This window comes from Folsomia candida, unplaced genomic scaffold (genome assembly GCF_002217175.1).
Source record: "Folsomia candida strain VU population unplaced genomic scaffold, ASM221717v1 Fcan01_Sc031, whole genome shotgun sequence".
Taxonomy (NCBI): domain Eukaryota; kingdom Metazoa; phylum Arthropoda; class Collembola; order Entomobryomorpha; family Isotomidae; genus Folsomia; species Folsomia candida.
In genome coordinates this window covers 1,121,692-1,149,020 of record NW_019091223.1, presented here as the reverse complement: position 1 = coordinate 1,149,020, position 27,329 = coordinate 1,121,692, and the positions used below count along the sequence as shown (strand labels likewise).

The following is a 27,329-nucleotide window of genomic DNA, read 5'->3' as shown; positions in this document are numbered from 1 at the left end:
TCTTCTCGCACATTTACTCTTATCGGCAGCCAACTTGCATCCCGATATCCACTCTTGACTTGCCCCAAATACCTTCGCCGCGGCAGAAAAGGCTAGAAGGGTGAAGCCCAGGGCAAAGAAGTACACCCACGTAAACATTACAGCGAATATTCCTTGGCCCATTTGAATCATCTTAATGGATACGACGGACAACATGATTTGAAAAGTAGGAGCGAGGATGGCCGTTTTCAAGAAAATGCGTTCTCGTGTGCATGCGTTCAGTAATTTTTCAAAAACTTGGACCTTTCTGTAATCAACTTGATCAGCTGTTCCCATTTCATATGAAAGAAGCTTTCGCACTCCAACCAGAGAAAGGTGATCCCAATCAGAAGTACTGTCACGACGCAGAACGCCGTACGGACCAATAATTGCATGAAGATTACGAATTCAAGCAGTGGGAAGAATAGGGCGACAATGTTGAATTTGCTGATACAATTTTTAGAGAAGCACGCAACTGAGCTGACAAAATAGAAATATCGGCAACAGTCCTTGCGTGATTGAAACGCTGTAGTAGCCAAGCTCACAAACGTCCATGAAGAAAGTCAAAACGGTGAGAATGTGCTTCCCCTGTGTTCCCTCTTCTGAAAAAACGTGGAGTTAAAACTTAAAACAGAAAATCTGGAACGAATTGCATCCAAGACGTAATTAATTACGAGGAAGTCCTACATACCTTTTGCTGAAAATATACCGTTTAGGAATTGCACTTGTACGTTTTCCGGGCTTGGGTCAAATCCTAGAATGAATGGAATACCGGTCAAGGAAACGATCGCAATTCCCACGACATTTTCGGTAAGACTTCTAAATCGATAACCGGAAATTGACCAGAGCTTGAGGAGGATGATGAAAAGTTGCAGAGTCATAAACGCTTGGACGATTCTTTTTTTCTTCTTAGAAATCAAGATAAGCCTGCCCTTTGCTTTACCCTCGGCTACGAACACGCATTTCAAATAGTTGCCCAGTTCTAAGTGACGTTTTACTCTTTGGAAAACTTGGATTTTGCTCATGATATGAAATGTAATATATATGTTCGAGACAGGTTTTTAATCGTGTAATAGCGGCTCAGCGAGTGTCTCAATTGAAATATAAATTTGGGAAGGATGGTGACAGTATTAGGTTATGCTTATTCGAAACACGGATGGTGTAAAGTAGTGAAACCCACTGTGTCAAGTTATTTACAACCTTGATTTTTAAAAGGTTGAATACAGCAAAGATTTGTACTTTACAAGTATAGCTTATTGCGAAAGTATGGAGATGATTTATGTAAATTGGCCCGATTACTCGTTGTGCGTTGTTGCGTTATTATGCTAAGGGGCGGACAGACGAATAAAGTCTTCGCTTAAAAGTGTTTAACTTTACACCAAATGGTATAATTTGACGCCTTAAAAATTATGGTGAAATGGAGGATTTTAGTTGGAAATTGTCAATAAGTCTTACCTAACCCCCTTTATCAGAAATTATTTGCAGGAAGTTACATATCCATTGACTATGAGTTACATACCTATATATTTATTCATAAATTACAGTCAAACACATTGTTCCAAATTACATGTATTTCATGTCACATAATTACAGCAAATTGTCCCTTATTAATTATACCAGCTTGCAATTTAGTATAAGACCATGTTGGGTGGCCTGATTAAGCAATTTCTTAATAGCAGCCATGACACATATAACTCAAACAAACAGATTTTCAAGTTCAGTCCTGCAACAAAAGCTTTTGAACTTACGAGAATCGAGCTTCCCACTCCTCCAAAGTTCTTTACTTCGGTGTGGACTGGTGACACAGGCAAGAATAATATTTTACTTACATACAATGGAACCTTTTTTCAAGCTACACCTTGACCGACTAGCGAGTTATGTCAAAAAATCAAGCCAAAAATTAGGAGTCACGTGACACTTATCTTTCCGTTGAATGGCCCCTTTGAAGAGATTGCTACTGGATATGATCACACAAGTATCTGGGATCACAAAAATGTAAATTTTATGAAAATCCGAGCAAAATTGGATTTTTGGTGACAGTTGAAGTACATGAAAACGGGGCTTTTTCGTGTTTTTGCACCTTTGAGTGGGTGTGGCTGGCGCAAATGGGGCCATGGCATCAAACCACTTCAGGGGTTTAGTAGACTCATAGGGTACTCCAACATATCCAAAGGGCATCAAGATTTGAAGATGACACGTAGAGGGTCTCTCCTCCTAAGAAAGATGACATATCGCATGGCATGGTGGTGTAAAAATCGAAAGTCGCCAAGAGTCAAGCCAGCTTGGTGAATGGTTTCTAAATTTTAAGTTCTCTGTCGAAATCCCCTCGTCAGGTTGAGAAAAATGATATATCACATGACATGGTTGTGTCAAAATTGAAAACTCGCAGATGACCACACCCACAGGGGGTGTGGTTTGAAATTTTAGTTACTCAGTCGAAATCCCCTCATCGAGCTGAGAAAAATGATATATCACATGACATGGTTGTGTCAAAATTGAAAACTCGCAGATGACCACACCCACAGGGGGTATGGTTTGAAATTTTAGTTACTCAGTCGAAATCCCCTCATCGAGCTGAGAAAAATGATATATCACATGACATGGTTGTGTGAAAATTGAAAACTCGCAGATGATGATACAGAATATTACATCAAAAAAATAATGTTACCAGTTTGAATAGTTAGTGAATTTTATATTAAGGGGCTATTGGTTGCGGGTTTTGAATTTGAATTTTATGGTCTCAATTTTCCCTTCTTGCGATTTTGAAGCATGTTCACCTCCGTGTCTTTTTTTCAAGATGAAGATTCAACTGCATTATTACAATGTTGGGTTGTTAGAACTTTTTCTTCTTAAGTAAAGAAAAATAGAAATAAAATAGATGAAAAATTGGAAGTAAAAAATAAACATTCTTTCATCGTTGACAAAATCGAAATTCGGATCTTTTAACTTTGCAAAAAACAATCGATTTTTAGATGTAACAAAATCTTCATTTCGTAAAAATCGAGACGAAGAAAAAGTTGAGACACAGCAATTCAAATTCAAGACCCCCATACAACTCCACCTTAAGTCAAATATACTAAATCCAGAGGAAGTGTTACCCCTTATCAAGGCAACGTTTCTCTGGGTTTAGAATAATTTGTATTTATTTACAAATTTGGAATGCATTTTTTACGAACATCTAACATTATTTTTTGGGGTGTACACATACTTTATCATATAAATTATTCATATTTGCTGAATACATCACTTATATAAATACTAGTACTATTTTAACTCCACAGATTTTAAATGTGATAAGGATATTGCAACAGAAACTCTATTCTGAGAAAAGTATCAGCACCATCAATTTTTTCAGTTACGAAAAATCGGAAGAAGAAAGCCCAGATTATTCCGATAAGGAAAGGCCACTTATCCTGTACTGTGAAATGGAGACAAGTGTAAGAACCTTTTTTAGGAAACTTTATTCGAGACAAATGTTACGTATGTGCATTATACCTCGATTACCATATTTATCAGGCTTATGTTTCGAGAATTACATATGGGCGAAAAAATTATAAATACAGATATGTCCGTAAAACTTGTGACAATTCTTTTGAATTTTCCCAATATATTGTGAAAGCTTTATATAAAATACATGTACAGTCAATGGAACAAGTATAGGCACCACCCACGCAATCTACCTAAAATTGCCTATAACTTTGGAATTCATTATCAAATTAGCATGAAATTTTGTACACATTTAGTAAATCTAATGTAGTGTTCGATTGTAATCATTTTCCCGACTGAAATTATATAACCGTAACGTTATTCTGATTTTAATACGAACACGTCAGGTTGGAACCTGCAAAAAGTATTGGCACCTTATGTCTTAATTATTTGAGCGAAATTTTTATAACGATAAACCTCTGCCTTTTGTCACGGTAAGTTAATCAGATCACAAAATATAACTTTATCTGCTTCGTAAGACCAGATTGGTATTGTCTACAGCCAAAATTGCGACACCAAACGAGCTATTTTTGGCGGAGCAAGAAATAATCTTGCCTCCTTCTCAAACATGCTTGGATATCAAAAACTCAGACAGGAAACATGCTCCGTGATATTTACTATTCGAAATGTAGCCAAAGAACATGAAGCAATCATTTTAGTTCCTGCTTTCTTGTGATCCGGCTAAAAAAGCCGCCTAATCCTAAAATCAACGGATTAATCAAGCAAATTATCACTCGAGATCGGAATATTTCAACCTCCAAAATCATATTGAATTTGAGTACGAACTGTGGGGTCAACATATCATGCAATGTGGTGATCAATAAAAAATCATGCGTTGGGGTTTTAGGGTCCAGTTGCCCGACAAACGCGAGGGTCCTCAAAACGAAGAAGTTCAATAAATTGGAATGGGGTAAATATCACCCTAAATAGACTTTCATTGAGTAAAGAACGGTCTGCTACTTCGACATAGGCCAGTATTAGTTATTCGGAGCCAATTGAATGGTCCAAGTCTGGCGGATGCCATAAAAGGCTAACAAAAACGAATATGTGCATATGGCAGTTAAACACAGCGTAGGATCGATTGTGGTTTGGGGTTAAATGACTAGGTCGCGGCGTAGTTACCTGGTCATTATCGACAAAAGCATGACCAGGGAGGTCTTATTAATCATTACAAATGTCGTGGGGAGAGATTTCTCTCTCCCCGAAATAAATATCTTGGCAAGAAAGCCAAGAATAAATCAAATAAAATAACGAACCCAACCAGAAAACAGGGTCTCTCACAACATCGGGAACCGAGGAAGAAGAAGAAGAAGGAATAAGTTAAATTAGGTTAGGATTAGTATGTAAATTAGTATGTAAGTTAGATAGTTGAGTAAGTGGAAGAAAGAATAAATGACTTAAATACAAAGAAACACAAACCGGAGTTGTTCGGGATGAAATAAGTACCCCTAATTGACAAGAACACATAAAGAAAAGAAATACAAAGGGGGGTGCAACCCCGCAACACAAACCATAATTTGAAATCATTTGACAAAAACCTGACCTAGGAAGGAATTTCATGTTCCAAAAATGCAGTGACCCCAAACATGTAGCCAAATTAACGGTGCAAATTTTTGGAGACTGAAAAGATTAAGCTTCTTTCGTTGGCCGCACAGTCTCCCGATGTGATTCTGATTGTCCGGGTTGAGAAAAGAGGGACTGATGGGAAACCACTTGTCGAAAAACGACCTTATCAAAAGCGCGGAATAAGTTTTGGCAGCCATATAGAAAAACGTTATAAAGAAACTTGTCGAATCAATTCCACGGCCTATTTATGCTCTTATTGCGTCGAGGGAAGGTGCCACGTAACATTAGAAGCAGTGTGACGTAATAAAATTGGCGATTCTTTGATTTATGGTTTTATAAGTTATAGGGTGCCAATACTTTTTGCGTGTTAATTTTACATATTTTCCAACCAATTATTTAAAAACTGTGTTTATCCAATTTTAATCAATAAAACATGATTATAATCGAACACTACATTAGATTTGCTAAATGTGTGCAAAGTTTCATGCTAATTTGATAATGCGTTGCGATAAGTTATAGGCAATTTTAGGTAGCTTGCGTGGGTGGTGCCTATACTTGTTCCATTGACTGTATGTAGTATCCCGTCGACCAATGGACATATCGGATCCTATACGCACGCCACGACCCGGACGATTATGCGATGCAGGAATTTGCAAAACTATTCGATTGGTCAACCAACTTCGGCATTGGGGCCGTCAGTGCTAATCTGGTCCCTCACCTGACCAAACTAGCAGAAATTAAAGGTGGAAAATTTACTCCGGTAGCTGAGTGGTCAATGTTCCTGGGAAGCGAGGAGTTCCCAACGTTTCTAAGGTAATGGAGAAATTGATACATAAGTATGAATATTACGTAAATTCCTATGATATCTCCGTAACTTCAGAAACAAAGATCCAGACCACCTTGGAACGAACGAAATAGTTCTTCGTAAAATTCCATACCGTGATGCCGACATGGTCAACACGCACTGGGGTCTGCGCGATGGGAGTACGCTTGTTAATAGTGTAGAATCTCCGGGAGAAAGAGTCATATAATTTTGACATAAAGTTTTCAAAATTAAATGGGGCTCCTTGACACCACATGCTGCGCAGGTGGTGCATACTAATTCGGCCTTTTCTTCTATTTCTGTTTCCATTGCACCCTTGGTGCAAGAATATATAAAAATTATGATCTCTTTTGTCGGCTTATTCCGCACCTTTGGTGCAAAGTTGTCTAAATCATTATGAACCTTATTTTGTCGCAGTGATGCAAAAAGATGCAAAAAAATCCTAAAATTCTACACCTACATATTCCGATTATAATGCACCATTGGAACCAAATTATAGAGTTATCCTTATTTTGTGCACTTATTCGGCACCATTGGTGCAAAATTATATACATCCTAATTAAATAATATTGCAGGGTGAGCTACTTCTAACGTTACTACGGTTTATTTTGGCTTAATCAATAACAAAAAATTAATAAACTCATGACGGTGGAAATTTATGGATGTATTTAGGCATATATACATATATTGTTATAGGCATACTGATACAAAGCTTTTAAAAATTTAAGCCACACCTGTTAAAAGTAAGTAAATTCAAGATTCCAAACCATAGCCATAAAACATATGTAACTATCTACAGTATCTCACTTAATTGTAGATGCAGTAAATCCATGTGGTACATATATGTATGTACATACGTATGTAAATATGTACATGTTGCTTTACAACGAAATATGTAAACTCCTCTTTAATAATTCTTTTCCACGGTTTATTATTTCATTCCAACTTTTAATCAAATACGTCCGCTGAGAGATAAATGATAACAGAGACTGATAACCGTGGAGCCACTCACTTTTCTCCCAGACTCGTATTAACTGCGTAGCATTTAACCATGTCTGGCTCAACAAAGGATACCACGAAAAATAAAGAAGAATCTGAACCAGTGTATCTCCAGCCTAAAGATATTACTAAGTTAGCCAACATTCTTTTGGAAGATATGTTTCTTCTACAGAATTGGGAAACGTTATGCGGCCCACTTGAAATTACGACACATAGTCAACTTCTTTGGAGGCGAAAGATTACCGTCGGAGTTTTTACATTCCACGATCTAATCAACGAAATTCTTACCGAGTGGGTTGCGAAGGGGACCCGAACTGTACCAGAACTTGTAGAAATTTTAGCCGATTGTGAATTTAAAATGACTTCAGGTATGGAGATATCATACTTTAACCTATTAAAAACGTACAAATATTTGGTATATTTATATCTTTAAAGAAAATGTGAGGCGATTAAGTAAAAAGTAAATGGGCCCGACGGAAGATTGATGGAGACCAACCACAAAACAAACTTTACAAGGACAGAAATTAAGGAAGAAATGCATCCCTCAAGAACGACGATGCATTTGTACACATATACATTTATTAAATCTCTATCGTGTCTAGAACAAGATAATGTATTTATTTTGTATTTATATTATTGAATAATTCGGAGATTAAATTAGTGACGGTAACTTGTTTGCTTATAATAATTGCTTAGGATTAGCCGAGTATATTTATCGCGAATAAAGAAATAACCGCAGGAAAACAATGTAAATTTGAAATGGGTAAACAGAAGCTTTGGGCTGATTTTAAGATGCTTACTTCAAATCTTCAATAAATTTTCTCAACATAAATGCTCTCTTAAAGTTGACTACATATTTTCATTAATCTTATACTCGAGTCGTTTCGCTTCAATGTATCGTGAAAATAAAGATATTTCAGCTTTTCCTTTATGCAATTATCAGTTTTTTTCTATTTGCCATTTTGAATCATCAATGATGATCACTCATGTCCAGCCTGTTGCCACGCTGGTTGCAATGGAGAAGATATTTATAAGCAACATCTCCACTACTAACAATGCGATGGTGTGAAGTGTAACTCTCCGATTTGGATGAAATTTCGAAATTATGTGGTCCATGTCAATACAACCAACGTTTCTTCAGGCAGTTTATGCGATGGTCAGAATTTGTCAAAATATTTGAGGTCAAAGTTGAAAAACGGGCGATTTTTACCAGGCAGAGGAAGCAAACTCAACTTCTATTCTCCTCCCGTGCTAAAAATTGCACATATTTCAACCTTGACCTCAAATATTTTGGCAAATTCTGACAATCGCACAAACTGCCTGAAGAAACGTTAGTTGTATTGACATGGACCACATAATTGCGAAATTTCATCCAAATCGGAGAGTTACACTTCACACCATCGCATTGTAAGTACATTCAGCCTAGCCAAATGTTAAGCAGAGTAATAAATTCACCCATTACATGTGGCAAATATCAATAAATTGAGGTGCCTGTGTAAGTCCTTTATCGTTAACAACGAACGATATGCTGGAGCTGGCGACAGAATTATCCATCAACAAGATAACCTCTTTACGTACTGATTTATTTGCAGAAGTTAATGCACCACGCAATTGGGCTTCTGCATTAACAGCCAATTGAATTCAAGGAAGCTCATTCCGATATCAATGTGAATGACTAAATGAAAATCCTTACCTTGTATAAAACAGATAACTAACAAGAGCGGTTCCAGTATTGTAACTTCACGCAAGCAAATTTTCTCACTTGATTTTTGTCAGTTCAAAATTACCAACCACTTAAATTACCTTACTATATAATATCCTTAACTTTGGCACAATTAATCAATTTATTGATCGTCGTAAACCAAATATTCTAATTTTACCAGATTAAATTTAAAACATGAATACACCAGAAACTATTCCATTAATATCATTGAACATATCCAATGGCACTCAATCTCCAAGGGCACTTCACCAAAGTGGGTGCGGTAATGATCTCCTACCGCTACATAATACAGACCTGTACAAGGACGAAGCCTTCAAAAATAAAGTTCAAAAAATTGTGAACGACACACCGGATGCAGTTAATTCGAAGGACGACACAGGCCGGAATGTTATCCATTTCTTGATAGAAAATGGTATAAATATATAACATTCCGTTTATTCATCTCATTTGATCACCCCATTATACACGCCCTGCTCCCGTCTAATAATTTTCGATTACTTATATCAATATCTTTTCCATTAGCGAACGAGTGTGACGACGCTGTCGACATATTGTCGTTCTTCATCCGCAGCAACGTCCCCCTTGATGAGCCAGTTGGTAAAGACTTCTTATATCCAGTCCACCTCGCCATCCTTTACAACAAGCCAGGTTGCTGAAATGTTTAATCGATACGGAAACTAGCATCAGGCAAACCGAGCTACACGACGAAAAGGGGGATACACCACTTCATTATGCAGCTGGATTATCCGACGACAGATTTGCTGTCAGCTGTATAAATGTCCTGCTCGAAACCGAGGCAGACATATCACTTGCAATCGGACGAATCAATAAAGATGGATGGACTGCGCTCCATTACCCTGTACAGACGTGTAACATGAAAATCTTTGAGGCGCTTTTGCCCTTTTATGCTGAGGAACCAGGTGCCCCCAACAAGCGCGTACCCATACTAAACTTTATCTGCACACAGGACTGTAAGTACTAAACCAGTTAGAAACGGCACGTATATTTAGAGCTAGAGTTGATTGCGTCTCGCAAATTTCTTTTAATCGATACTTTTCATTACATATTATATGCTACAAACACTTATCGACATATTAAATAACCCTGAAAGGCCAAGGTAATAAGGCAGAAAAACCTGAATCCAGTATATTCGTCCATTCTGCCCTTGCGTTACGTAAGGAAAAAACCCCCTCCGTTTGTAGCATGTTGAAATATACACGAACTGTTTTAGTGTTTTCACCACTAACTGAACGGCAACGGCTAAGCAAGTATTTCTATTCAATTGTTGTCACAGGTTCCGACACAGTGCGCCAAGGCATGCTGATAAAGATAATAGACCGACTTCATAAGTCCAAAAACAAGTTCGCCTTCAATCATTGTTGGAATGATTTCACTCCATTAAAACAAGCTGTAAGATCCAAGAACGTTTTTGCCGTTGAAACCCTAGTCGCAAAATCTTACGTCAGGTTAACGGACGAGGACAAGTCGGGCAGGACTCCCATTTTTTATGCCGCAATGGCAGGTTTTTCTTATGATGGTGACAAATGTTTGCGTTCTCTCTTATCAAGAGGGCCGAACTTAGGGATACTGAGACCTGGCTATGACTTAGACGCAATATTTGTCAAGAAGGATAAATCACAAAAGACAGTGTTTGACTATGCCAGAGAAAACTGTCATCCGGATGCCATCACAATGCTATTTGGGACGCTACACCCTCATGGAAGCTACTTTAAAGCTAAGATGTATACATACATGGAGTAATTATTGGTCACTTTCACTTGTGAATCAAATGTAAATATAAAATTTGTACATTTAGGCAGGAAAAACGCTCAAGCTTGAAAAAGTATGCTACAGTTCCAATATTCATGCATTATTTGATGCAGAACTCGTTTTCGTTAAAAGAGGGTGGAACCCGCGGGAACCTTAGTTGGAGACCGAGGTAATCATTTCAAAGCTTGTAGTACAGTAAAATTTCACTTGGATTTGATTAAACCACGGCCGTTGGGCTGGTGGATTTGGGAGTATAGTTGTCGTCGGGCATACGTTCGACTCCACTAGTAGGACAGCAATGCTATTTTCTAATCGCACAGTACTGCTCGATGCAAGTAGGGGCCTACCCTTATCAAAGCCAAAGTCTATACTATGAACATGCCCCTCGTAGAATGTTTATAACCCTGCCAATAATCGCCCTTCAAACTGACAATATGTATATGTAAATGAATATAGCTCTGTCACCTGTAACTACGATCCAGAAAAATATATACAAGAAACTAAGCGAATCCGTGCCAGAATGAATTCTTGGAACAGTGAGCAACAAAAAATGGTAATGTTGCATCCAGCAATGCAACTGTTCGTGCATTTAAAATATGCCAAACTGAGGTACGTCACGTTCATTCTTCTAGTGATTCAGGTGAAGAAAATTTGAATAATCATTGAACTATGTGTTGAAATTATGCAATTCGACTTATTTTTAATCCTCGTTTCAGAGTTTATGGATTACGTCGTTGTGGTATTTCGTTTCGTTTGCACATAAGGCTGAAGATGCGAAAAGAAATGCGACCTGGTACTCGTTCTTCCTTGTCTATATAGTCTTCTCTACAGGGTACGAAGTACATGAAATGTGGCAGCACGGTTTACTACGATATTTTACCAATTTCACGAATTGGGGACAATTGCTACGAAATGGTTTTCTACTTGGGGCGGATTATTGCCTACACCATGGGCTGACTCCACAGGGAAGGTCATACACTGCGGTAAAACGAGAGATCTATTTGAAGATTCAAAACTTATTAAATACATATGTAGTAATTATTTCCAGTTGGGAGTTATTCTAGCTGGTGCCTTATCAATGAGATATTTCAGAAATTTGCATAACGAAATTGGTCACACACTGGATATGTTGAGACAGGTATTAATTTACTTCCAACCGGGTTGTGCCAAATACATACATCTAATTAACGGCATTTTTTCCTTAAGATCAACAAAATGTCGCATGTTAATTTAGGCCTTTGTACATTTACAGGTTCTAATGAAAGTCGCGACAGTATTTTTTTGCAACATTGTTTACATCATTAGCTTTACGGTAGCCGTGGGGCTATGGTTTTCGAGCAATAGCGAAAACAGTAAATCCCAAATTGGGACGGCATTGCGCAACCAGACCAATAGTATTGGCGGACGAGACTTACCGGTAAGAGACAACATACTTACCAACAAAATCTCATGGAACCATATAAATAAGTGCTGAACAATTTTATGTACCATCTGCTTCCCCCATTAGGACTTACAATACAACGACACGTCTGGAGTATTTCCATTTCAAGAGATTATAATGATGATGACTGGAAGTATCGATACAGAGAAAGTAAACGATGCCCTCCCCTTCGTTGGTCAAGTTGGATTTCTCAATTTCCTCATATTCATAATTCTAATGGTTGTATTGATATTTGCAATCTACAACCAACTAACTGGTGTCGCAATAGCAAAAGTCTCGGTAAGTTCTTTATTTACGAAACAAAATATAACTGTTTATAATATTAATAATATTGAAATATAATTTTACAAAATTGTAAAATTAAATAGGAAATGACAGAGAAAGCAGAAGTGCACCGCGTTATGTCCAAAATTGAATACATATTTCTCGTCGAAACATTGACTTTCATAATGTATCAATTTCTTTGTATAATTTTTCGATGCGCAAATAGTAAGACTCGTCTCGCGAGATATTTCCGCAGGCTAGACATTGCCTCCTCAGATAAAGGGGAGTACTCCGAATGTATCGAAATACGTTCCAAGCTGAATCCAGTAAACCATTCTATGAAAGATTCTATGAAAGTTTTTCTGGCATATCGGGAATTTTCCAGATGTCGGTACAATTTCGGGAAGTGATTTCCGGAGAATGCATAGACGTGCGGAGAAAGCGGACATTATCAGATCAAAGCAGACAGGACTGTTGAGTGAAGATCGACGATTTAGATTTGTTTATATCAGGGTTACGACGAGAGATGTAATATTGAAATCTAAAAAGAAAACGTGTCACGAGTATAAAGAGTAAAGTTAACTGTTTTCATATTTGGAACATGTGCTCATGTAGCAATTAAATTTAGGAATATTTATATCAAAGTCAAATTTACAGCATAATTAATTAGTGGAGAGATTCGAGGAGTGGTACTTACAAGTATATACCCATATCTTTTCAAGCGGTTGTATAGTTACATATGGCCTCGATGTATGTATGTACATATTTATGTAATAATTTTTCTGCAACCTTGATGAAAAGTCAAACCTAAATGTTGAAAGTATGGTTTTCTAAATATGTAAAATTGAAGTATAAAAGATTTGTCTACGCGCATACCCATTTTAAACATTTTAAACGAAATATTATTTGCAAAATTAGTTTAAACATACGTCGAGTAAATGGTAGACTTAAGTTATTGAACAATTATATACATATTAAGTTTAAACATTTTAAATAAAATTATTCCATATTTTCATCAACCTGTACAATTTTGGAGTTATAAATAAATGAAATTCCCAAATTATCTATGTATACATACTACATACATACATAGAGTAACACATAGGGCAATACTCATAATTATTCTAGAACTTAAACATCTAGCAATTTATAATGTATTTATGGAGGTTGATTGTCTTAAAACTTTTTATTTTGTTGTAATTATAATTATTTCGCAATAATCGTAAATGGCCAAATTTATGTAGGAATAACTCTAAAATAAAAGGCTAAAATGTTGAAAGATTATTAACCGTAGCCTGATTTATGGCAAAGATGGTGCTTCAACAAGGACCGTAATAGTGAATGAAATCATCGTATCGATGAAAGTTTTCTTGCTTGATTTACACATTGGGAAAAATCTGTGATCCAATATTCCCGCATATAACCCAAACGGTCTCCGTGAGATCAATTTCTTTTGAGTACGTTTCTTAAAATTTCGTACCGGTCCCTGTTTACCAGACTCAACGGAAAGTGTACATAATTTTAGTTGCTTGATCCAAATTTTGCTACCATCCCTCACGTAAGTAAACGGGACGAAAACAAATTCAACTATTGCCAAAATGAATATTGCAATCGTTAGGAACAGTAGGTACAACGAGGCTGGCATAAATTGCCATCCAATTATTGCTAAATACCAAGTAAAAACACCAACAAATTGCAATGCTGATAACAGAACGGTCATTATTATATCCGTGAATTCTTGACACGTAGAGAACAAGGCATGGTACATGTCATGCACTTCAAACGCTACACCTGTTGAAAGTCCACCGTTCTGTAAAATTTCAATCACCACAAGTCCCAGTTGTCCTACAGCACTTGGTATAATAATTGCCAGCGTTGCAATTCTATAGAGCTCAAAAGCGCTGACTGACATTAATAGATACCGAAGAATTGCAATTGTTCCCCAGTGATGCTTAAACATAGTTGCTGGTAAGAAATCCTGAAATACATAATAAATAGGGTCGATTTTCATGATAACTAGTGACAGCGTGCCAATAATACAAAAGTTGAATGGGAAATAACGGGTCCACATCAGCAAGAGAGCAAACCAGCCATCCATAAAGGTGCGACGTTTTGCTAACCACGATTCTGCTGCCCCGGAACTACAAGCTTTCTCAACGAGGACACAATTATCCCAAGCTGCACATCCTGCTGGACCGTAAAATGCCGTACAAATCCCTCCACAGACTTCGAATACCGCAGCCGCTATTCCGTAGACAAGCTGAATTACCGTAACGTATAGTTTGATGTTTGTCGCCTTTGCGAAAGTACGTTTCATGCAGGTATAGGCGCAACATAATGTTACAAAGAATCCGACGCCCATCTCGAAATACAACAGACGATTTTTACGATGGTTCCGACAATATACGAATTTTCTCTTTTTTGGATCCCAATTAATAGGGATTGTATCAATAGTTTGATATAATCTTGCGTAAGTTCTTAAACAGCGTAATAAAGCAGGAGTCTCCATGGCTGAAATATGTAGGAAAGTTTAGAGAATTGTGAAAACTTAACGGTTCGATGGCTTAAGCAAGAAATGCATTACTTTCTCCCTGTGGGTTAGCTACCCGATGTGGTAAATGCAAGTGGGTCGAGGACGAAATAAACCATAAATCCAACCTTAGTTTTTGAAGAAATAAATATGTGCATGTCAATATAGATACATACCAAATTGTGTAAATTGAGTAATTCTAGTGCTGAAAATTGATCTCCATTAGTTTGCCCAGAAGTCATTATTTCTTTTGTTAATATCATTACTTAATTTGACTTATCAAACTTTGTATAGTTACAGATAATGAGCTCCCATTTATTCCAGTAAAAATCCCGAAAATATTTTTAATTCAAGGCGAATTTAAGCAAATGTATGTCGTCCGGGTAATAAGGTTGTTAACTTTTTCGTTTGAATTTTGCGTATATGCTCGTGGATATTCTGCTCAGCTTGGTTTCACATTTACATATTTAAATTCTTCTAAATACTAAATAAGCCGCAGGATTGAGGAATGTAGTTCCTCCCAAGGTTCTTTGCAACTCGTGTTCAACCCGATAATTCAAAATAATACAAACTACTGTATGTAACCTACATATGTACATACATATATGTATGCGCATGCTTGACGTTAATTACTTGCATCCTTGGGACCAGCCTTCACTTCTAATTAAATGTGTTGTACAATTTTTAAGTCAAGGATATTGCTCGTAATTGTTCTGCACTGTGATTTTTTTTATTTGATGAAACGGCTACATTTAACGATTTATTGTTGCTTGGTTTAAAACATGGGAACAAATGGAGTAATCAGACCTGGCATGGGACATTCTCAGGGTAATCACAAACAAGTAAAACAGGATGAAACAAAAGGTTGTTTGGGCATTCGAATACATATGTTATTCCAGCACTGCATTGTACATACAGTTTGCAAGAGTATGGATGTGGATACACCCCATTTGGTTTATTGGTGCAATCAAATTCAAATTGTGTCGTAGAAGAGGATACTGGCGCTGTCGTTGTTATTGTTGACGCCGAGGTGGTCGATGTCGAGGATAGTAATTCCGTCGTGATAGTAGTTTCTTGAGTTTCCGCGGTAGTTGTAGGTTCCGAACAGGTGGGTAACGTCTCGTTTAAATGAATATATATAATTTGATTTCGAAAGTTTTCTCCCTGTCCAGCTTCCCCACCAAGGAAATAAATCCTTTCCAAAGATTCCACATAAACAGACGGGACATTGATAAACCTGTAGATGAATTAAAAGAGGCATAGATAACGTTTTGTACCGTAGTGAACCATGTTATATTCTATAACCCCACCTGTCTGGCAATCCGGTTACTGCAACTTCAGTTATTGGTTGCGTGGCGCAATCAGGATCAAAACGAAATAACTTTGACTCAGACCAGAGATACTGCTCGCTAAGTAAGATATAAATCTTTCTTGCATCCCCAGCCCACACCGCAGTACAGAATTTAGGAGGCGTGTGAAGCTCGATTCCCGTGAGTTCAAACATTTTTGTTACAGGACTGAACTTGAAAATCTGCTTGTTCGAGTTATGCCCATAACTTCCGCCAAAAATGTATGCCACGCTGTTGGCATTATCCCAGACAGCACAGGCGCTAATAAGATGTTCCGGCATGTCGATCATCTTGGTTGTGGCGTTGGAGATAGTCGAGAATCTGAGAACGCATGAATTAATTAAATCGTTTTCGAACCTTGGCACAAAATGAATTTAAGACCTGGAAGCAAACCTTAGGATTTCAGTTGACCTATACATCCCGCCATTGCTAATATACTGTCCGCCAAATATATAAGCGTTTGCATTGTTATCATACGTGTATGCTGTATTAAACAAAGCTTTGGGGAGAAGAGAAATAGTTTCACCAGCCGGTTTTTCTCCGTTGAACTTCCATGCGTCAAAAAAGGCAGAAGTTGTGCCACGATAGTTACTATACCCTCCAAAATGTAGAACAGAATTAGTAGCTCGATCGTAGGCTGCCGCGCCCAGGCCTACACCATTTGTCCAATCGTATCTGCATTATATTTTTTATTTCATAAAATCCCTCAAAATGTATGCTATATACCAACTATTTAATTACCTTCCAACTACTTCAACCGTATCCGTTGACAGCGAGTATTTAACCACTTGATTTGTAAACTGTTGTGAAATTTCGGATCTGTAATTTTGTCCTCCGACGATGAAAACACTGTCTCCGCCATCATAAACTGCGACAGATTTTCCCCCTGCTGATGGTAGAGTGGCGTTTCCGATTTCAACAATTAAGCTCTTAAATAGGTAGTAAATATGAGTGATCATAACTTCCTATGAACCTGGAAAAAAATGCTAAGTAAATCATTACCCCATCCCCTTCACAGTTGGTTTCATCAGAACTGAAAACAAATTAAACATACAAAAACGTGAATTGCTCGTGAGTAGATTTTTTTTACTAACCCATCGGAACAATCAGGTGTCTTATCGCAGACCCATGGAAGTGGAATACTACATAGGTAGCAAAATAACTTTATTAATATACAACAAAAAAATTATGAAAATGTTTTCACAGACCATTCCCCATTCGCACAAGCGAACTGCAAAAGCGGAAATACAAACATTTTAAACCAACTTTAAAATAAAAATAAACATGCTAGTATACTTTATCTTGTGTACCTGATCCGGGGAACAAGTAGTTTGCCCAGAAACCGAATAGCTAAGACACAAAAGTACGACTCCGAAGGTTCCGCACCCGGCGAATAAATTTTTCTCCATTGCAATGTTGTATTAAATCTTTGGAAGGAATGGAAAGTTCTCCATAATTATTCACTCTTTTATTCGCTTCTGTTATCATAATTGAATTTTGTTCGTTCGTCATAACGAGGAAGATAAGAACCCAATTGTGAAAGTTTGGAGAGAACATTAATGTTATCCTGTAATGGGTAACATCTCGAACAGGGAACAAAATTCAATTACTTTGTTTGGTCAAGTTTATCTCATCCGTTTGGATTTCCAATAATCCTTCAGAGACAACAATGGCCAAATTCGTTATATGGGAGACATAACCACTTACCTGATATTTCCAACATACATACTTCATAATTCTCGCCAATTAACAATTATAACTGTCCAATATTTCATCCTGTTTTCAATTGGGCACGTGCATTGAAGCAAACAAAGATGTGTTGACGACTCCAAATGACGTCCCAGAAACATTTTCAGGGAGTTTCCCTCCAAATAAGTTTCCAAATAAGTTTCAAGGACAGCAGCATTTTTGGCACATTCCAGTAATTAATCTTGTTTGTAAAAGTCTCCAAAAAAGTGTTTTTATCAAATTTGACACCCCCTTGAGTAAATTTTGCACTTTGATTTAATGTGTGTCAACAATTTTAGAAACGTCATTGCAGCTATGGTACGAATTTTTGTGCCTATTTTTCAAACCGATTTTTTATTTGGATATTAAATACTAAGCACAGGATTGTCATCAGAATCAGTCAGTAAATAAATAACTGTAAAAGGGGAAGAGTGAATCTAAAAATGAAAGCATTTGTATTTTTTGATATTGATAAAATGTAGGATTCAGACTTCGGATCATTTAATAAATTTGCATCATTGTCCATCAACATAATATGCGGCATAAAGCACCCTCACCATTCCTCTGGCCCATCTGTATTTATGCTGGCTCCAAAAAATTGCTTAATGGTGTAATACTAAATTGCAAGCTGGCATAAGTAATAACGGACAATTTGCTGTAATCATGTGAAATGAAATAAATACATGAAATTTGGAAGAATGTGGTGGACCGTAGTTTATGAATAAATATATAACTCATGTACTCGGTTGGGGACTGTGAGGAGTAAGGAAAGAAGTAAAAGAAGTAATAAATCCTGTAGCGGTGTGAACATGAATATTTTGTACATCATAAAGTTTGATCCACACGGGAGCTGCCAAAACCTTCCCAAAAACTACAATTTTGCTGTGTGAATTTCATAACTACACTATAACAAAACCGGTAATGAAGTTATTACCAAAGGGAGTATCTATGTGACTCTACCGCATGGGATTAATTTATTATTGAGTGGTAGAAAATTAGTTACCGGCTGATAATATTTTCAAATTTCGCGACAGGGGTTATTACCGGTTTGGTAGCAAAATGTGTACCACTCAACAATAAATTAATTACCATGCGGTAGAGTCACATAGATACTCCGCATGGTAATAACTTACAATGCGATGGTGTGAAGTGTAACCCTCCGATTTGGCTGAAATTTTGAAATTAGGTGGTCCAAGTCAATACAACTAACGTTTCTTCAGCCAGTTTGTGCGATGGTTGGCGTTACTCAAAATATTTGAGATCAAAGTTGAAAAAACGGCCGACTTTTTTCAGGCAGAGTGAAAAAACTCCACTTCCATTCTCTTCCCCTCGCATTGACGTTCACTCCGAAAAATAATTCATTTCATCAATTTTAAATTTAATTTATTATAGAAAAACATTAATTATTCATTGCACATTGCACATGTCTTTGTTTTCAAATGAATTGGAAATCAGAATAACCAACGGTTTCGAAATGGAAAGTAAGTTAAATTTTTCCATGTTTATTTACGGTTAATGAATTTATAAATTAATGTCTGTATGAATTTTTAGTGCAAAGAAGTAAAAATCTCACTTATTCAATTATGAATTAAATTAAGCGAATATGAGGCGTGTTAATTCCGATTTAATAATTTTTATTTTGTTATGTTTTTTATTTAGTTTTATTTTGGTTATTTTGCATCACTGCTTATGCTTGTGTATGAAGGCATATATGTGAGTGAGAAACCAGAATAAAATCAATGCGAGGGGAAGCGAATGGGAGCGGAGTTTTTTCACTCCGCCTGAAAAAAGTCGGCTGTTTTTTCAACTTCGACCTCAAATATTTTGAGGAACTCCAACCATCGCACAAACTGGCTGAAGAAACGCTAGTTGTATTGACTTGGACCACCTAATTTCAAAATTTCAGGCAAATCGGAGGGTTACACTTCACACCATCGCATTGTTAGTTACCGGGTTTCTTAGAATGTTTATCTGGAGTCCGAAGTAGTTGCTCTGTCATGCCTGACACCAATGTCAGCCTTCATAAACACACGTGGACGAACTTGAAATGACAGACAACAGGAAATTGAGAAACTACTACGGGTTCGGGTTTAAGCATCAAATATTCCATCTTAGCATAATATAGTAACAGAAGCTAACCTGTAATGGTATAGTATTAATTATGCATAATTTGGAATAGTAATGTGGAATGTGTGCTTATATGTATTTATTAATGCAAATATTTCCAAACAGTGATAAATATATGATAACTTCTGTCAAATAATTTCTATCCAGTGGTTACGTATGTGCATAAAACATTGATAATTTCGCACGAGCTTCTGCCCCTCCTAAATTTTTAATGGGTTGGGTTTCACCGGTATCAATAATAGGGCGAAACTCTTACAAGGGATACTTCCGAGGTGTCTGTCTCGTTTGGGGTACCTACCATGTTTTTTAGAATCTACGAGGACCCTAATGAAGGATAAATTCATATTTGCGCCCAGCACTTATATTTGGCGCCGTGCCTTGGCGCCAACTCTAAAAATTCTCATTTTCGACCAGTTTCAAACGTCCATAACTTTCGCAGTTTCCGTGGGATTTTCAAAGTGATGAACTTCAATTGATCACAAAGGTTCAGATTTTCAGAAATGAATGAAATATTACAAATTTTTGAGATATATATGTAAGACTTTTTCGATGAATCTTAATGTTTAAACATTAAGGCATTAAGGTTTAAACATTAAATATTTTTTTGGTGAATTTCGAGATTTTCTTAAGAAAATCTCGAAATTTACCAAAAAAATAAAACAATAAATTTTCCGAAAACTTTCATTGCATACGAAAGTTTAACTCTCTCATGATTTTAGTCAAAAATTTGGAAAATTCGTCCAGCATTTCAAAAGTTAGGGCGGTTTTAAAATTAAAAACGCTAAATATTAGCGAATATGTCGCCACGCCATGGCGCCGAATATGAGTTTCGCAAGGAAATATGGATCAAGCATCCTTCTTTCAGGGTGATAGTAGATTCTAAAAATGATAGTGGGTACCCTGAATGCATCTCGGAAGTTTCCCTACTTATAACCAGGGAAACTTATAAGACACGGACTAGTCCGTGTCTTATCATGGTGTATTTAATCCTTCACGTATGTCACATCCTGTCTCCGTCACACTTGGATAATAAGCATAAATCCGGGAAAATCATTTTCGCTCTTCCTACCATATACATATATTGAGCTTTTCACCAAGAAATTATTTCACCGAACATACGAACCACACGATGAGCAAAGCAAAACTTTTTCGCAGAGTAAATCGCCATTTTAGACTGGTCAACTATTTTAAATGCGTGTTCGTAACAAAAGATAAGGCAAAAGGTAAACTTACCTTAATATCGAAGAAGAGTAAAAGGATCATTCTGGTCTTTGTGGTTCTGCAATGTCTCACCATCTTCACGAAACTATGGTAAATTGCCACCAAGGGGACCAGCCTTGCAGAAACTATTCTGGGAATTGCCATCGCATCTTTGACCATGATTCCACTCATTTTAGGATTTGATACAAATCCGGATTACGTGCAAGTTAAATTTCTGAATGACATTTTTTCGAGAAGGTAGTCCAATCCGTAAAAATTAGTTGCATGTGCACAAAAAAATATCTACACTGTGGTAATCATAGATATATTAAAGTATCGCAGGTGGTATTCTTATTGTTGCTCTACTTATGGTTGTGCTTATCGTTGTCGTCATTTTTGCTGTTTTTTCCATTGTTGTTCAATATATAGTCGAATCTCATGTTGCCCCGATCACATTTTTTCAAATGCCACTTTGAATTATTATGACTCCGAGGAAAAAGGATATCGAATTCTCACATTTGTTGCCTACTTCTTTGACGCCGTGGAGTTGGGTTACTACATGATTTCAATTATGCACGGACTACTGCCGATATTTCAGTTTTGTCAGCCAGGCGTAGTCAGCTCGGTTCTGTGATCCGCGAAAACGTTTCATGTCAAAATTACAGCCTTCTTCTTCTTCCTTCCTCTCGAGTCCGTAATCTCCGTACAGCTCGCGGTACGTGCGGGATTCTGTATCTTGACGGTACTCCTAATTGGGATTGCCTTCCTCTGGATAGAGTGTCGAAGTTTCTTTACTCGGTATGAAATGGGAACAGCTGATCAACTCGATTACAAAAAGGTTCAAGTTTTTGAAAAGTTTCTCAACGCATGCACACGAGATCGCATTTTCTTGAAGACTGCTTTTCTCATGCCGGCTTTACAAACCATCCTGTCTATCGCGACCATTAAGATGTTCCACCTGGGTCAGGATTTAGTCGCAGTGATGTTTATATGGATATACTTGTTGGCCTTAGGCTTTTCTCTGATAACGTTTTCTGCAGCGGCGAATGTGTATCGGTCGAGTCAAGAGTGGATAGCTGGATCTAAGGGGGCTGGTAATAAGACGAGATATGAGAGAAAATTTCATAAATCGTTGCGACCGCTTAGGTTACCATTTGGAAACAACTTTGTTGAAGTACTGACTCCGCTTATCGTTCAAGAATTTTGCATCAGGCAAGCAATGTCCTTCTTACTAGTGACGAAATAAATATTATTTTACAGATGAACAAGATAAAAAATAAAACTATAGTAGATGGTATTTCGAACCAATTGTTTTATTATAACTTAGCGGATCCTTGCTTGTCAAATAGTGGTAATCCCACGTACTGTCAGATAATTAAGCATTGGCCACCTTACAAATTATGTATGTATGTAAATATATGTAAAATCCAAGAAAAATCCATAAATTTTCTGCACAATCAAACGTGTTTTAAACCAAATATCTACATTTTAGTAGTAATATGTTGTTGCAGTTTTAATATCTGGTGCTCCGTAACTCAGATCTCGTTGGTTGCACAAATAAGTCCAAATACCAAGGCGACTTTATCATTTCGTTTCAATGCAGGATTTTATTCTTATACACTACAATTAGGACAGGTTTACTTAAACTCTAAACTCCGACTACTCATTATATTTTTACTCCCGAATCCCGAGTCAGTTGGAACCTATTCTTAGATTCCATCCAACTCAAGATTTCCCGAGTTTTTCACTTCTTGGTAAACTGCGTGCTCGCAACACTTCTTTGCTTTAAAATCAAACCATAAGGTTTGTTGATTTTAAGAATGCAGTTTGTAATTCAAAATTATCGATTACTGGGTTAGTAATGTTTGTAATGTTATCTTATATTTTTTTAAATATAGCAGCGTATCCTTGTCTGGTATCCATCATCTGGTTACACTAGGTTTGTAGCGACGTCCTGTTGAATGAAGTTGAATGAGGTCTCGTGTAGGGGATTAAAGTATTTAGTATGGATATTTCCTTGTTTTATGACTTTTTACTTCTGTTGCTTATTCAAGCTTTGTCATTGTTGTTGATGATTTGGAGGATAATATGGAAAATGGTATTTTCCCTACGCGAATGAGTAAACACGTTACTCTGGGGGCGAAGGTGTTTCTCATTTTTCCACTCCATGCCTTCCAGGTTGCGTAGAATTTGTTTGTTTTGTTTTAAATATAAATTTATATTGGTTCGTAATTGGATTCATAATTGGTTAAACTGGTATTCATTTTACTGGTTCTTTTGATTATGGTTAAATAGGTCTTTTCTCCCCAGTTTTGAAACCAAATTATGCTAGGAGGCAGCGAAGTACTGGCAAAGGCGATTAAGTAAGACAGAAAAAATCCAACATGACATTGCACGAGATTGCAACAGTTGAGTAATGCCATACAGGGTAAAAGGGGAAAGGGAGACGAGACTTCTGTGTTTCAAAATCCGAGACCTCTGGAGCCTAGGAAAACATCGTAGGAGTCGTGAAGACATCTAAGGACAAACACTCATAAAACAATAATATATTTTAACAGAAAGCAAACTTAATGCTAGAAAGATAAATACAATAATTTTGCTTAACCTACTTTTCAAACTTATGTTTAACCAATTTAAATGAAAGGGTTAGTAGTTTTATGTTGCTCTATATCGACTAGCAAGAGAATCAAAAACCTCAAAAAGAAAGTCCGGAATCTCGTCAGGAATATCCCCACGAGACTGTCTAGACGTTTCTTGTTGAGACGACCTTGCAACTACCGACTCAGCAGGATGAGTCTCAGATGGTTTCGTTGAAGAACTGGATCGTCCTTCCTTTGAACGTTTGCACGCTCTCTTTTTAGACAACTGGGAAACAAATTGAACGTCACGCAGATCAGCGTCCAGTATTACTGAAGAGGCGGACCTGGGTAAGGAAATAGAATAGGCCGAGGTTACAGACCCGGATGAGTGTGGTGTGGACGTTGAGGAATTTGGATTTAAATTCGTCAAAGTTAACCCAGTTGAAGGGGTTGAAAATGCTGAAACCTGATTTGTAGAAGTCGAGGGTTCAGATACATTCATTAATAAAGTAGAGGAGCCTTGAACCGTTGAAATATTATTGTCTAAATCAACCGGAACAGGTGGGGCAGGTATGTCAGAAAGAGTAGATATGATCGTGTTGGTTTGTGTAGACAGTAATTGAGGCTTTACTCGGTGTAAATATGAACAGAAGTATTTAAGGCGAATAGGACGTGTAGAGAAGGGTGTATGTTCATGTTTGTCTAACTGGCCATTAAAACATCGCCTATCTATGCAACTATGTACCTGTTTGCCGACTGCGAAACGTTTAGGGGGGGATAAGAATCTGAGGTTTATGATAATGCCTATGCAATGTCCCCAACTGATAAGGTTGCAATGAGTATGGTGTAAAAGGGTTATATTCTAAAGATACATTCCAGGAAGTTAATTCTAACACCCAAGCTTTAAAAAGAGCTTCAAGTGTAAAAGTACTATTAGGACGGATGTCATGATTGAGTTGGGTATGCAAGAAATGTATCCATTCTGAAAGGGTCATACAAGATGACAGATAAATCCAGGCCAAATCATAGCTTCCATTTCTACTTTTCCTAAGAAAGTCAGGTAATTTACTAGTACCGTCCAAAACAAAGTCTATTGGGGCTTTAGACGAGGATCCGGTACGCTGATTTAGAATATTCTGAAATTGATGAGCAACGGAGGCGAGTAATTGTTTAATTAATCCATTTTTTGGTAGTAGACCCAAAACCAAACTATTACGGTCAATAAAAAGGTTTAACAAATCTGGATTAGTGGAAAGCAATACTTTTGCTTTGTGTTTTATCTCCCCAATACTAAGTATTGTTCCTTGTTTCACTAAAGCAGATTTAGTAGGAAGCAATTTAGCGTTTTCAATAAATGGGATAGCAAGTACATTTTGACAAGAGGTGGGAGAGTTGGGCACACCAATCACAAAAAATATTCGGTTAAGATTAGAATCAGGCATTTCACTATTAATATAATTAAAATTTGGATTATGACGCAAAGGAGTGGGGAAAAAGCTTTTGGTCAGATTATACTTATAGGAGGAAGTAAAAGGAGTAATTTTGCGGTAAATATTGCCACAAAAATTCTGAAAGTACACTCTTAATTTGGGTAGGGACAAAACATGCTAATCTATTGTTTCTTTAGTAGGCTCCCCCGGCAGTTTGTCTGGGTAAATAAGTAGCAAAGATGTCATCGCGTGCTATTGGGTAAATTTGCACGGCTCGAGCTTTAGCACTTATGGCACTAGGAGTCGTGGAGATATTAACGGGACCCACAGGTCGTAATATATTCGGATGATATGCAGCTTCCACTTCCGACGAATTTACTGGTACACACTGTAAACGATGTTTTGGGGTATATCTGTAATATCTCCTGCAACATATAATACAAGTACTGATGATCATAATAAAGACTAGAATGCCTGAGACTAAAAAGACCAAAAAATGATGTTCAAGATTTGGTGTTGTGGATTCTGCTCGTGTTGCCGGAATTAATAAGGAAAAGGCCAAGAGTTGGGTGGATAGTTGCCAATTTTTGTGTAATAAAAATAAGATGAGAATTGAAATCAATGCAAGCCACAAAACGACAATTGAGGAATTAATGACATGATGAAATTTATCGTAATGCTCTAAAAAAAGTTTCATATGATTTTTTTTCGAGTTTTGTTAGATTTACTACAATATCCCCTTGGTACCAAGTATGATTGTATATTTCCTTTAGGGTTTTGAATCCCTCATCCTGTAAAAGTTGTGTATTAGCTTGGTGAGCCATAGTTTTCGTAAAATTGAGATGACCCCAACGACTGGGGATGGCTATGTTAACTCGGGGACTCATAAATTGTTTATCGCTGCCTTTTACACAAGGAAAAGCCGGTACAATATTTGGATAATGTCCATTCATTTGTATGAAACACCCGCATTGAATTTCAACTAAAATTATACCTATAGGCTGATGTAGATTTGTAAGGTCAAAGATTTGTTCTGATGTGCTATTTTTGCAGATAATTTTTGTACTTGGAGGAGGTTGTGAAATTGCAAACTGATATAGGTTATTAAACCATCCTAGACTAATAACAGACGTCTCATTTTTATCAGTAATTCTACAGGTAAAAGGACAGGCCTCATGTAAATGCTGATACATGGCTCCTTTATTTTTAAATAATGCTTGAATACATCCTGCATTAGTGGTTGCCGTGGTGCTATGCCCAAAATATTGGCATATCCCCTTGTTCAAGGCACAATGACCATTGTTTGCCAAACTAATGGGAACTGGTACCTGATTGACAATAATCGTAAACTCACTAGAGTAATCTACTTGACAAATTTGTGATAGACCCTCGGGATTAGTGTGATAAAACGGCAATGTGAAAATTTCGGCTATTTGAATTTCTTGGTTTTGTGGTTTGATGGGAACTTGCAATTTTATTTGAATGATATTGTCTATTGGGTTGATGGAATAACGCACTAGTTCATGATGATAGTATGAAGAAATGTGCCCCATAGGGATTACTAACTGTTTTCCAATAGGTTATAGTAACTCTTCCAACTTTTCCAATTCAATTTTTAAATTGTTATATGGTACTGCCGATAGAGGAAGTTTACTATTAGTACATGCAGAAAGAACAGAGCTGGGAAAATCTAGATTAAAATAATCAAGATTAAGATTGAGATTAAAAATAATTAATCTTAATCCATAATCTTAATAAAGAAATTTGTTCATATTAATCAATAATTTTAATCTTAATCTCACGTCAATTTAATTTAATTTAATTTTTAATTTTTAATCTTTGAATCTTCGACTTTAATTTTAATCAGGATTAATATTATGATTAAAATTACTCCATCTGTTACTCGAGTCCTTGTAAATCTCCAAATTTTAACGCACGATCATCTCTCAACACTGGAACCATTTTTCAAAATCAATACAATTCTGAATTGACAGGTTCTCTTTTGAAAGGAACGTTATTTAAAATTGTATTAATTAAACAGATTAAAAAATTTGTTGCCATTAAAAAAATTAATTTAAGTTAAAAAAATTAAAAGTTGTTATGTTTTTAAATTTAAAAACGCGTTGCATTTGAGGTGAGACTGATTTTTACTCGTATCACAAGTTATTGTATTCACCTTAATTTACCAACTTTAATAATAAAACTTTAATAATTTTGAACAACAATTATGAAGCGCTGATACTTCATTCTTTTCTGAAATTTTAGAATTTATGATATAATATCGGTGTAAACTATA

The 27,329-nt window shown here is 36.7% G+C and overlaps 3 protein-coding genes across 3 annotated transcripts; 2 read left to right on the top strand and 1 right to left on the bottom strand.

Annotated features, from left to right (window-relative positions):
• The first annotated feature begins 6,903 nt into the window (after positions 1-6,903).
• On the top strand, positions 6,904-7,724 carry LOC110860357. Its single transcript, XM_022109397.2, has 2 exons — positions 6,904-7,260; positions 7,328-7,724. The coding sequence occupies exons 1-2, from the start codon at positions 6,945-6,947 to the stop codon at positions 7,354-7,356; spliced, it is 345 nt and encodes a 114-aa protein (XP_021965089.1). The 5' UTR covers positions 6,904-6,944; the 3' UTR covers positions 7,357-7,724.
• Positions 7,725-8,636: 912 nt separating this feature from the next.
• Positions 8,637-13,348, top strand: LOC118439129. The gene is made up of 10 exons (XM_035860172.1): positions 8,637-9,027; positions 9,138-9,586; positions 9,910-10,357; positions 10,432-10,554; positions 10,842-11,025; positions 11,102-11,368; positions 11,434-11,523; positions 11,638-11,802; positions 11,893-12,105; positions 12,195-13,348. The coding sequence occupies exons 2-10, from the start codon at positions 9,490-9,492 to the stop codon at positions 12,498-12,500; spliced, it is 1,893 nt and encodes a 630-aa protein (XP_035716065.1). The 5' UTR covers positions 8,637-9,027; positions 9,138-9,489; the 3' UTR covers positions 12,501-13,348.
• A 1,980-nt stretch (positions 13,349-15,328) lies between these two features.
• On the bottom strand, positions 15,329-17,401 carry LOC110860335. Its single transcript, XM_022109381.2, has 8 exons — positions 17,280-17,401; positions 17,178-17,200; positions 17,064-17,111; positions 16,972-17,002; positions 16,711-16,898; positions 16,363-16,644; positions 15,931-16,290; positions 15,329-15,857 (listed from the first exon to the last, which is right to left on the bottom strand). The coding sequence occupies exons 1-8, from the start codon at positions 17,376-17,378 to the stop codon at positions 15,422-15,424; spliced, it is 1,467 nt and encodes a 488-aa protein (XP_021965073.1). The 5' UTR covers positions 17,379-17,401; the 3' UTR covers positions 15,329-15,421.
• Positions 17,402-27,329: the final 9,928 nt, after the last annotated feature.

Excerpts from the sequence above, each read along its gene's own strand:
- LOC110860357 (XM_022109397.2), top strand. The coding sequence starts at position 6,945 with ATGTCTGGCTCAACAAAGGATACCACGAAAAATAAAGAAGAATCTGAA. Across the intron at positions 7,261-7,327 it reads TGAATTTAAAATGACTTCAG|AAAATGTGAGGCGATTAAGT; the intron begins GTATGGAGATAT and ends ATATCTTTAAAG.
- LOC118439129 (XM_035860172.1), top strand. The coding sequence starts at position 9,490 with ATGAAAATCTTTGAGGCGCTTTTGCCCTTTTATGCTGAGGAACCAGGT. Across the intron at positions 9,587-9,909 it reads CTTTATCTGCACACAGGACT|GTTCCGACACAGTGCGCCAA; the intron begins GTAAGTACTAAA and ends TTGTTGTCACAG. Across the intron at positions 10,358-10,431 it reads AGCTACTTTAAAGCTAAGAT|GCAGGAAAAACGCTCAAGCT; the intron begins GTATACATACAT and ends TTGTACATTTAG.
- LOC110860335 (XM_022109381.2), bottom strand. The coding sequence starts at position 17,378 with ATGGAGAAAAATTTATTCGCCGGGTGCGGAACCTTCGGAGTCGTACTT. Across the intron at positions 17,003-17,063 it reads ACACCTGATTGTTCCGATGG|TTCTGATGAAACCAACTGTG; the intron begins GTTAGTAAAAAA and ends ATTTGTTTTCAG. Across the intron at positions 16,291-16,362 it reads AGGTCAACTGAAATCCTAAG|ATTCTCGACTATCTCCAACG; the intron begins GTTTGCTTCCAG and ends ATGCGTTCTCAG.